The following is a 12,625-nucleotide window of genomic DNA, read 5'->3' as shown; positions in this document are numbered from 1 at the left end:
TCGTGTCGCTCTCTGTGGGCAGATTCGCTAAGCAATGAGCATCAGGACATGCCATCATTCTTGACTTATCGCCATTTTATAGTCACCGGGTATATTTTTGTAATGCTACTTCCCACCCACGCTCCCCCCCCCCCCCTCTTTTTTTTGTAATTCATAATTCTGTGCTTTAAAAAAATGCACTTATTATCGCCATACATCTCAGAAGTTTCCGACACGATTCCGAAATGTTGGATGAATATTTTAATGCTATGGAATGTTTCTTTTTATTTATGTTGTTTCTTTGGGTGTGAGAGAGCAGCTTTACACCAATTTATTGACCAGCACCGAAAAGTGCATGAAATCAGAACTTTAGGTACCTATATGATGTTCTGGGGAATTGTACAATCTTATAGTGGGGATGATAAAAAAAAACACTTTTGAACTTGTAGTGCAGGTGACCGGACTAAAAACAATGACCTACTAGGACTGTTAAAGACTTTTATGTGTAAATTAAACAAATAATTTCTGTGGAAACTAGTTACCCAAATATTTTATAATTATATACATCTTGAAATATAGCAATGTAAATTGCACCGAACATTTCTTTGGAATTTATAAAACTAATGACTTATATCAACAAACAAGCATTGTAGTTCCCCAAATTCGGATAAATTTGGATTCAAAAGCATACATTTTGTCATACAAATGTTTGTTAAAAAATTCACAATATTACAATTTTTTTTCTGCAAGTTAGGTCCGTAAAAAAAATTTAATTGTAAGACTTTCAAAACCTAATTCAACAAATCCTCACCATTGATTTTTTTTATGATTAGAGATACAGAAATTTCGCGAATTAATTTGTCCCAAGTTAGAATGGAGACTTTTACTCTTACGCCGTGATCATGATTGGACCACAGTAATTTGGACACGCCCCGCTGCGACCGTGAGCCAATTAACCTCTGCTAGGAGAGAAGTGAGTGAATCAGGTAGCGCCGATTAACAATGAAATCAGCCAATGAGAAAGTAAACATGGTTTAGCACAGGTAGGACTTGGAATTCTACCTTGACTCCAGAGAAATACGCGAAATTTCCGGGTCTCTATTTATAATTCTGTATGAAATCGATGTTTTATTTTTTAAGTTATACTTCTTTAGACACGTTATGAAAAAATGACGAGAATGGATTTTTATGAATTGCAGGCTCTATGCAACGAATTTTTTCACAGGATAAAAAAAGGCTACATACAAATAAAAATTAGATATGTGATTTTAAATCTTATACTTCGCTGATTGGTACTGAAAACTGGTCCATACCACGGAAAATAATATTTATTGTGAATTTTATGTTTATAAACTTTTTCTAGTGTGTTTTAAAAGAAGTATAACTTCAAGTGTATTTATACTAGTAAGGTTGTGTTCCCGTATGTATAACAATGTCAGGTTTCTTGTTAGCTTACATTGTCGCTGTGCATGGAGTGTTTGTGAGATAATTTTCCTTTATGTATAACTTATTTGCATTATAAATTAATAAAATATTTTTAATAAATAAAACTAATAAATTTTATTAAACATTTGGCATATTATTAATTAAATTTATCTATATCATTGTACTAGATTGAATAATTAATTGTATACACATGTTTATATTAATTTTTAATACTGAGTATTTATTTAATTTTTTTTATTTTGATTGAATCTACACTTTACCAAACGTTTTGATATTACTCCAGTACTTTTATTGTTTCATTTCTATTAATTATTTGCATGCAAAACTCCATCACTCCATTGCTCGCACATGAGTACCGAGGCCAGTGATTGGCTGGCAGCCCGTGCGCCCGCCTGGTTGGCTACAATGTGCGGTGCCTTGTGTTCGCAGAGAACCTGACGATACAGTCGCACGACTTCACGGTGAAGCTGACGATATTCGCGGAGGCGTCCAAGAGGTACCTGTGCTTCAACAAGAGGTGGCGCCTGGTCGGCCTGGTGAGTGCCGCAGTGCGTCTCTCGGTTGATCGGACTTTGATGAAGCATTTCACAAAATGGGGGAAAAAATATGCCACGAGTTTGTGTTGGCAGTTATGCATCAAATAGATTTACCCGTAAGTAGGGACACCTGTATTTCGCGAATACATTTCGTGTCAAGGTATTTCACAAAATACTGTAGCTTTTCTCCTGTGGTTGTTGGCTGAGGTCGGTGAGAGGTGTCGTCCTGCTCTTGACGGGGCCAATGAGAATGTGGTCACCGTACTGCTGCACCCTCACAATTTGCCATGACTCTTAGAAAAAGCTACAGTGTTTTGTGAAATACCTTGACATGAAATGAAATCGCGAAATACAGGTGTCCCTACCCGTAAGTTTTAATTAACTTTCGGCAGCTAGGTCACGTGTACAAATTGATGGATTTTGTACCGCTTCCATTGAAATCAACTGATCTGTGTGGCAAGGACACAGAGCCGTCTCAAGGGCGTAAGCAGGACTTCATTTCGGTGGGAGGGAGGGAGGGGTATAACTTCAGTAATGTAAAATATGTAGTTCATTTAATTACTGAGGAACGCAAATCTAAACAGTAAATACAAAAAAAATGGGAAATCAAGGTGCAACATAATTCTATTCAAGTATATTTCGTACTTAAACATTTAATAAGTTTTACATATTTTTGGGGATTTTTTATTTAAAAATATGTTACTAATACACAGTCAACATTAGGCGGGGCCTTGCCCACTAAAATTTATTTATTTATTTTTTAATATCAGGGGAAACGTGAATGTTACACACTGCAGTTTAAATAATTATTTGCAAGGTTGGGTACATTAAAAAAAAACTTTAATATACTTTATTTTGCTTTGGAATATCTTAAACATCGTGCTCATTTATTGAATGTTTTCATAATTTCTTTGTTTTTTTATTTGTTATGATTAGAGACCTGAAAAATTCGCGAATTCATTTCGCGATAGGCTAAAATACAAATAGTTATACCTCAGTGATGCCTCTGCTATTGGCTCACAACTCACCTGGATGACTCTGGGCCAATGAAAAACACCCAACCAAAGCTTTATCGAATCACAGGCTGCTTCGTTGGGACGCCTCACAAGACAACAGCCAATGAGTGGGTGACATTTGACCGAGTGTACGTATAAATATGGAGTTCATCCTACAGGACATTGAACCCGCGAATTTTTCCGGTCCCTAGTTATGATGCATTGTGTCATGTAATAGTAACCTTGCCCAGCGGTTAAAGAAACAGTTTCCACCCAAGTGTGTTTTTCGGGCGTAGCTCATCAGCTACCTCGGCATTCAACTTAAACCCGCTTGGTATAGGATACAAGAATCATTTTTCGTGGGAAGGAAAGGGTGTAAAAAAATTAAAAAATTCTAACACGTGTTTTCAAAAAGTACTTACATTACGTTTGACACTGACATATGGGCTGACAGAAGGAGCCTACTGCGACGTAGATTCTCACACAGTTGAAATTGTAGGTGTTGGAACATCTCACCTTGCACCACCCAAAATAACATAACTGCCTGCACTGATAAGTAGCAATTTTTTTCCCATCTTCGAGGGGGGCGGTGGGGGGTAGAGAGTTTTAATCTCCCCCCCCCCCCCTCCACTGAATCAGCCACTGACTAGCTTATAACATTTTCAGACACAGTGTTAATCGTTTCCTAAATACATTTCAATACACAAGGCAGTATAATTTCCATACAGTACGATACATGTTATGTTAACATTGCTTGACATTTAGCTTCGTAATTATATGTGAAGCTTTATTTTTTTTTTTTTTTTAAGTTTTAAAAAGTCACTTTGGAAGTGAATTCAGACATCAAAATGTAATATCTTTCTTTTGATCGTTCAGCCTCCGTGATGGTAGAATTCATGACACCTTGGAATGTTTAAAAACACACTAATGAGGGGCATAATAGTTATATGTTAGTAATTTGATTAGTAGGTACCACAAAACGTAGCTGTACTATATGTATATTTATTTATTTTTAATTATGTAGTGAGTGACTATTAGTCAGTAGCTACGTAGATTTATTTTCCTGTGAGCTCATCACTAGTTGAATAAATAAGATGCAATGACAGTAAGGTTAATAATTAGGCTACTCGAGTAGGACATAAATACATAGTAAATTAATTAAATGCATACCCAGGAGCATGTAGTTTTCGCGAAACAATCGACGCTTGGCAGACTGCAGTAAAGTGTACCCGCGCCAACATTTTTTTTCGTTGTGATTGGCGGGCGTCTGCAAGAGAAGCCGTTGCCACCTTCGACCAGGCCAGTCAGGACGAGTTTGCTTCCGCACAAAATTTCTGAGAGTCGTGTGCCGACAGCAGAAACTCAACCAATTACAAAACACAGACGATGCTCTACTGTTTGAACAAGCAACAGCAAGTCCCGAAATCGTTTCGCGAACAATACAATGCTCCTAATAATTCTGTTTAATTTACATTGAAGCACTTGACGATTACCTCGCAGATGCTTCGTCACCGTGAACTGTAGCGAACGCAGTACTTGGCGTAGACGTAGACAAAACAGGATGCTTCATTTCCGGTAGTTTCCAGTTGTTTATTGCCTTCCAGGGCTGTGGTCGCTGAGGAGTCACGCTCGCTTGACGTACCTATATGTTGGTTATCTATAGCACCGTGGAGTCTAGCCTGGCGTGGTTCCGTCTCTACACCGCGGCGTTATTCGCCCCACGAGCACCGTGTTGGCAGCCGTGTGGTTCGGAGCCCGTTGTAACCCAGGAGATCTCGTCTCCTCTAGGGGGTATTATTCTAAATTGATTTGCTTATAATTTTTTCCTGTTTATACACGTGATTTTTAATTAATTAATTATACCACCATATAAAATTCTTTAAACAAAAAGCCTTTTTTTCTACAACAAAAATGTCTTTAATTAAATTTCGTCATGAACTTAAAGGCGAATTTTGACTTTAGGCCTACTGAAAACATGGAATCAATTGGCTATAATATACTTGGTCATGCGTGTTGAGGTTCATAAGCTGTACTTTTTCCCCGCACACAGTTCCTCCAGAACTCACTGTTAAAAATACGAGCCTCGTTTGTAAATTCAGTATTGACAGTACTTTTTATGACAGTTCATGTAAAGTGTGCGTTTATGCTGCCAAGAGGTCATCTATGTTGTTAGTTTTTTTGTCATCATCCAGCAATAAGAATTTGACTTTCTGAAAGCTCGACTAGGTGTTAATAAAAAAAATTGTTAACAAAGCTGTTTCAAAATACATTTTTTTTTATACTTTCAGATGATTAGATTGTAAATATAATGACCACAGTAATTTTAGCGAGGTGGTGCAGAGGTGTGACCCTGGACTCGCATTACAGAGGCCGCGAGATGGAGTCCCGCTACAGCCATTCTCTGAATTCTGTTTCCCATAGTTTTGCCGACATCACTCCAGGCAATGCTGGGGTGGTTCACTACTACAGACAATGGCAGTTCCCTGCTTCAGTTTCCTTGAACTGTGTTGTTGAGTTCACTGAATATTTTTTAAATCCATTTTAGTCATAAGTAAGAGAAAATTAACTGTCTACATTTAATTTTAATTTACTCCCATCAAATGATTTATTTGAGATTTCAAAAAGCCACCTCTCTCAACCTTTCCAACCACTTAAAGTATAATACTGGTAAAACTGGATAATACTTGCACAATTGACGTTCAAAAGAGGAGGAAAATTACCGTCTGCATTAATGTTTTCATAAATAAAAGTTTATTGAATATATTATATTTCTAAAAACTACCCGACTTCCCTTTCCAACCATTTAAGGAGAATTTTTCACTACCTGAATGAAACTTTTCACTATTTATGTTAAAAATAAAAATAAAATTACTGTAAAACCTACGCGTTTTCCTGGCTATATGAAATTTATAAATAACTAACACCATTACACTTTATTACCCCTTAAAGCAGATTATTGGCTCTATTTGGTGAAATTTTGCACAATTCACGTACAAATAAGGGGAATTTATCGTCAACATTCAATTTAAGAAAAAGAAGTTCACTGAAAACACGAGATTACGAAAGCAACCCCTATTTTTTCCTTTTATTACCACTTAAAGCAGTATTTTGGCGCTCCTAGATTGAATCTTGCACACTTGACGTTAAAAATGAGGAAAACACTACTTTCCTCCAGCCCCCCCCCCCCTCAACTATTTTTCCACATCACCCTTTTCTACCTCTTAAATCAGAAATTGGGCAGCTCTTAAATAAATTTGCCACACTTGACGTTCATATTAAGACGATAATCACTGTCTACATTCGATCCCGAAAAGGAAAAAAAAAATCCCCTTCGCCCTGTGTTCAGCCTGGGCAACGCCGGGTACTTCAGCTAGAAATAAAATATTTTTTTTTACAAATTTTTAATTTTTATTACTAATTTTTTTGATAAGAATTACGGATTTTTAATATGGAGGCATCGCGTCATAAATCAAAATGTTGGAATTCAAAATGGCGGAAAGTACTAAACGTTCCGAAGTCCTTATATCGCCCTCCATGTCATGTCTTAAAAGTCACTTTGATGCTTATTGCTCAGTGCGAGCGAATAATGGAGATAAGAATTTAGGGAGTGGGTGTGTGCAATATTTGCCACGTTAATAATTGAAGTCAAAATCAGATCTTCCTCCCTCCACCCCCCCCCCCCCAAACCCGTTTCCCATCTGGATAGTATAACAAGTTATCATTTATGCACATAATAAATATTGTAATGAAATTAACGCTACTTCTTTGCTGATGTGTTGTTAAAATCTTGGTTTGACAATCATCTTTTCATTATATGATATTTTACGATTTATTGTTCCTTTCAAGCTATTACCCACTCGCCTAGCATTTAGCCTTTTTACAGCTACGGTTTTATTTTCTAACCAGTTGCTGACATAGCCACCCCGTAGACTAATCCCTACACGAAGCTGATATACAGGGTGGAGGTGGAGGGTTTAGGGTGGAGACCAGGATGACCCGTGAATTGTGATTTGTGTTTTTAAATGAAACAGAAATATTCGTGTGAAATTACAGCCATTTGTAAGTTTGTACATTTACATGAAAATAACTGTTTTACTAAAAAAAATTGTTCGCGGTAATACTGGGTTCGGATTCTTACCCGGGCATTTATGCTTTGTGTCGTCCCAGTATACCTCCTATTAGTTAAAGTTATGGGTAAACCGTTCCCTGGACAGCTTTCCAGTATTAACTGCGCACATTAATAATAAAGTACGATTACTGTTATCTTTTCCATGGTTCCAAAATAAAACGTGCTTAAAATATACAATATTGTGCCAATTTTCTTAAGAAATACTCAGTTATCTTGAAAAACGTATTTCATATATGCAAAAATAACCGTAGTCTTGTGCAAAGTTGCAGTGTGTTTCTTGTAGTATTACAAAATGTCTTCCTAACGTAGAGGATGTGCTGTGTTTCCCCCGCGTGGTGACCGATGCGACGCGTGTTGCAGCCCAGCAACAGGGGCCCGCACTGCGAGTTCCGGGAGGACATGGACACCAACGGCTACAACACGTACCGCTCGGTGGCGAACGAGGCGTACTTCGCGGGCTTCAACTCGCGGGGGCGGCCGCTGGGCAGGAAGAAGGCCGCCCGCGCCAACAGCACGTGCGTCAAGTTCCTGAAGAAGGACTCCGAGTTCGACATCTCGCACCACAACCAGCAGGTGTCGGCGCTGGGGCGCGGCTACCGCAGGAAGCAGCAGGCGACGAGCAACAAGCACCCGCGGCGGCACCAGCACCACCGCGGCGGCGGCGGCCGCAGCAAGGCGCGCCGGCCCTCCTGACTGCGCCGGAACCACCTCGCTCCCCCTACTTACTGAGCCAGGCGTGTGCTCGCGAGCCCGGCAGTGCGCGCGGTCCGCGCGTAGCTAGCATCTTGTAGAACCGCCTGTTAGGAAGCCGCCCGCACTTGGATGAGCCGCTACGCAGCTTCCTCGTCATGAACGCGTTCACGATGCTCTGTGTGTCGATGTAATTATTTTTATTTTATTATTTTTTTGTTTCGTTTTTCCCCCCCAGCAACCTCCATTCCGCGACGTGAGCATTCCTGCGTGTAGCGTGTAGGACTCAGCTGGAGACACTCGTCGGCGGTTGCACGCCTCGGCGCGGCCCGTCAAGGCTTCCCGCCAACAGCCGAAGAAAAGCCGCGTCAAAGGAACGCCACTTCTCCATTCTTTGCTTTTCAAGCTCGCGCTGCTTATGACGGGGCTCGCCCTCCCACTGATTTTTTGTCTACAGTCACTCTCCCATCCCCCATCCTTTTTTCTCCCCTCTGTTTTTTTTTTATTTCTGTCCCGCCCATCCCCGTCTCCCACCTTTACCTTTCCTAAACATTTCTATATTTGCTGTTGGCCGGTCCGCGCGGCGGGGCGGCCCCGCAGTAACTCTCTCCCCTCGCCGTGGCATTCCTGCCCCCCTCCACCAGCCAGGGGGGCCTGTGTGCCCTCGCCGCGCATCGCTCGACTATCGTGCTGCTACGCCAGGCACCGCCGAGTAACGGTCCGCCGTGGTCTCCCCCCCCCCCCTTTACACTCTTCACCCTGTAACAAACAACCCGCGTGCTTTCCTTCCACGCACATCACCATTTATGTTGTCGAGTTGGCAGCAGTGTCTGTCGCCTATATAAGCTGGGTGCACAATTGAAAGAAAAAAAAGTAACATTAACATTAGGTCGTGCGCACAAGCTACCTACTGATTCACAATAGTGTACATGACGGTCGTGTGCATGGAAGGTAAATTTATATATTTTATTTCTGTTACGGACGCATGAGAGTATAGTAGAAAGCCACTTTGGCGAGACTAGAGAACTGTTTATATTTATCAATCATATTTTGCCAAGAAATTGTCCAGATATTACAATGCGCAGGTGTAATTCCTGCTTTAAAAATTAATTAATGCTGTTACTTATTAGTCACTAGCAAAAAAAAAAGTGTCGAGGTTAGCTAACAATTTTATATAACCCTTATTTATTTATATGTTGAAATACTGTGCTTACAAATTACTGGTCAGTAATCAAGGGATAATCATTTGGTAGTTAATATAGTTACTTACAAACACAGATGGATACATCGCCAAATTTCATTGGCTAGAATTAACAGTAAGATTTCAAATGTGAACCGACTTCGAACAGTCGTGCGCATGGCCTGCTGTGCACTTGCTTATGTTTTTTTTTATTGTGAACCCAGCCTTACAGTTATGTATCGTACTTAATGTTTTTATAAGGGGTTAATACAAATGTGCACCCGTAAATGTTAATTAATTTATTTGAATTTTGTAATATTATTTAATAAAAGTATAATGCATAGTCTTGTAGAAAATAGGGCACAGCCTCTCTAGCGATAGCGATACGTGCCACTTGACTGACACCTTCGAAATCGATTGCTCACGTTTTATTGGATTATTCAACCGAAAACGTTAAGTGGACGGAATAAACATTGTCGTTATGACAACACGTTTTCTCTTTAAAAGAAAACAGTCCACCGTGAGTGTCCTGAATTCGAATACATTAACACGCGGTGACATTGTCTCATGTGGCAGAAATTAAAGGGCTGCATTAGAACTAGGGAGTTGTTTCTGTGAAAAATATAGTCTTTCGCCAAATACGCATACATTCCAGTTATAAATCTTGGCAATGTGTGATTTTTGATTCGCTTTTAACGGAATGAAATACGCGATGTGTATTTTTTTTTCTAACTGTCCCGTTCATATTACTTTACGAGAAAAAAGTCTGTGTCCTCCGAGAGTGCATTCGTGGTTGTTTGATGGGAGAAGCAAATTTGACGCGTGGCAAGTTTTTGTTTGAACTAGATTAGGCGACGATAATTAATCGTTTCTGTTTCAGTACAGCCTTTCTGACGGACTTGAACGCCATGTTCGCAGGTCGGTTTGTCTCTCAGAAGTTGGCGTGTATCTGACTGTGTAACCACTTCTCCCGGGAGACCGTAACTTGTCACGTCTTTGTTTACGAGGCATTCTCCGTCTCCACAACCAAGCGAAATTGTACCATTCCATCTACTTTTTGAGGTCACTGATGCTTCTCTTAGGTAGCCTACAGATAGTTTTGTGATTGTGCATTTTATAACGTGTCAACTCCAGCATTTTACTGGAATTACGTTTAAGTTTTTTTTATGTTAGGTTAAACTGGAGTAACTCAACTGTCTGAAATTTTACATTTGTCAAGTCTCTTCTTTTATCTGACAACATTAATCCCAAATGTGTTTTATATATATTAACTTGTGTTTATAACGTACCTGTTGCCATATTTCGCTTTATAGCACTTTTCACCAATTATTTTATAGAATTTTTTTTGTAACACAGTTGATAGTTTTGTGATGTAGAATTTCACGTCAATGGATGCAATGCAAATCTATTTTGTCCCTAATAAATGGGTTTATTTATTTATATTTTTGTGTGTATTGTCTTGAACTGGAGAGAAAGTAGTTTGTGAATTAGGCAGGCTACGCCTTGTCAGAACGTGTTTCACTTGTCACGTTCTTAATTTTGAGGGAAAAAAAACAATGCTTGTTATGTGTTTGTAGTGAGTTAGACCACTCTCGCTAGGTTGTCGATCATGTACCTGTCGCTGTAGTGAAACTGGTCCTCGCGCCGACATAAATAAAAAAGGTTTTGTAACTACCAGAAAGTATTTTGTCAACATGGCCTACACGCCACCAAATATTTTTGTAGTCTTAACAAAACAATTTTGTCCCAAACAAGTCATTTCGTGGACTCTACCAAATTATTTTGTAGTCACTAGAAAATATCTGGTGGGATGTATATGGACAAAATATTTTTTGTAGTGTCCTCAAAACTTTTTATTTTTATTTTTTCAGTGTATTGTCACCTGACTGCCTCTTAAACGCGCATATAGAGAGAAAAATAGCCATTACACAATAGTGGTTCCAGAGGGGTCGGTGGGGGTTGAAAATTATTTGAGGTTGTATTTATGCTTACTTAAATACTTAAATTCACGAGTTAAATTATGATTTCATCAAATTTTGTACGAAACATTCAATATTTTGGTATTTGAGACCATGAATTCCAAGTTCAGTCAGTGACTTATTTAATGTCTTGTTTTGCAACTGCGATCTCTTCTTCGTACGATGGCCCTTCCCGAAAAGATTTCCTGGGACCGCCCTTGGGTTTTAGTGCATTTTCTAGGGACCGCCCCCCCCCCTTTCCCCCCGCCTTTTTTTTTTTTTTTTTTTTGAGCTGCTGGCCTCGCATGCTGTATAGGTGCGCGGTCGCATTCGTGTTTGAAATATATATAAAAATAAAAAAAGCAATCATTCCCAAGAGCTCGACTGGTCACTCGCAACGCGAACCGCAGAAGACTGTCCGCCAGGCGAGCGCCGAGCGAGAAATACGTGCATGCCTTTGGTCGAGGCGCTTCATCCAGTGCCGCGAGACACGCCTTTCCCGCGGGCAGGGGCGGTCTCTCGCGCTGGGGAAGCTGTCCACACGTTGGTTTCATTTCACCTCAAATAACGGATGGAATGTTCTGTGAGCACTTAGAGATCTATTCCAGCATTATTAAAAGTAGGAAATTTTTGTGTAGCGGAAAAAAAATTACCATATAATTATTGTAAAGTAATGTTCGTAAGATTTTTTAGGTACCTTAACCGGTTTCCTGTACATTATTAGTTCTTGAAGTCTTGTATTAATATGAATATTATTTTTTTTGTTGTTTATTATTGTAAACACTTTTAACAGCTTAAAAAAAATATTTTATTTGCTTAACGACTTTTTTGAATTTGGAAGTAATTATACTGTTTGTATTAGGTACATTTTATGATGGTTTGAATGTGTTTACCTTTGTACATTGTCTGATTCGGTAGCATGTGCTACTGTAAATATTTGTATATACATATACATTTCGAATACACTGCCTTATTTATTGACATGATATTTTTTTTTTGTATAATGAAACAGAAGGAACAGGAGAACCGCTGATAGATATGGTTGTATTTTTTTTTGACCCCCCAACTATTCCTCGCCTCGCTCAAACTCTTCAAGCCCTGACTGATTGGTCCCTGCTCCGACCTAGCGAAGTGCGGACCACGCGTGGGTCTTCATCAGACTGCCCGACATACGGTGCCGGTTCAAGACACCACCAAATAAAAAAAAAGGCACATATTTTCTAAGTTTCTGCCACATATTTAGAGATACTCAAGATCCACTTAGTAATTATATTCATCCCTAAGTTTACTCAGAATCAACAAAAATTTGGATAATGAAACGTGTGATGCAAACACTGCCGCGTAGGTGATGATCGAATATGATGTAAAATATGTTGTGTTTTAATAAAAAAAACACTCTTTTATAATCTACTTAAACCCTTAAAATCGTATAGGCTACATGACATTCATTCTGATTATCTTTAGGCAGATTTTTTCAACAAGGATACATACCCAGTTTATAACTATTTTAAGTTCTTTATAAGACAACGTCATTAAAATTATTTTTTTAGAAATGCTTGTTATGAAATTCTTTAAAAGATCTTTTAAAGAACTTACTTTGACATGTAAAATCATTAACTGAATACCTTTCATAGTTTGTTCTCTTGTGTATAGGTTAGTATGGATTTTGTTTTTTTATGTCACATTTGTACGAACGTACAGTAACACTAAAA

At 39.0% G+C, this 12,625-nt stretch overlaps 1 protein-coding gene across 1 annotated transcript in view; it reads left to right on the top strand.

Moving 5' to 3' along the window:
- LOC134530575 (fibroblast growth factor 17) overlaps positions 1-11,944 on the top strand; it is a 270,199-nt gene extending 258,255 nt beyond the window's left edge. The window contains exons 4-5 of the mRNA XM_063365534.1: positions 1,855-1,961; positions 7,446-11,944. Coding sequence (XP_063221604.1) covers positions 1,855-1,961; positions 7,446-7,778 — 440 coding nt within the window. The 3' untranslated portion in view covers positions 7,779-11,944. The remainder of the gene's footprint in view (positions 1-1,854; positions 1,962-7,445) is intronic.
- The last annotated feature ends 681 nt before the right edge of the window (positions 11,945-12,625 follow it).

Source organism: Bacillus rossius, chromosome 3, assembly GCF_032445375.1.
Source record: "Bacillus rossius redtenbacheri isolate Brsri chromosome 3, Brsri_v3, whole genome shotgun sequence".
Classification (NCBI taxonomy): Eukaryota; Metazoa; Arthropoda; class Insecta; order Phasmatodea; family Bacillidae; genus Bacillus; species Bacillus rossius.
This window is presented reverse-complemented; position numbering and strand designations above follow the sequence as displayed.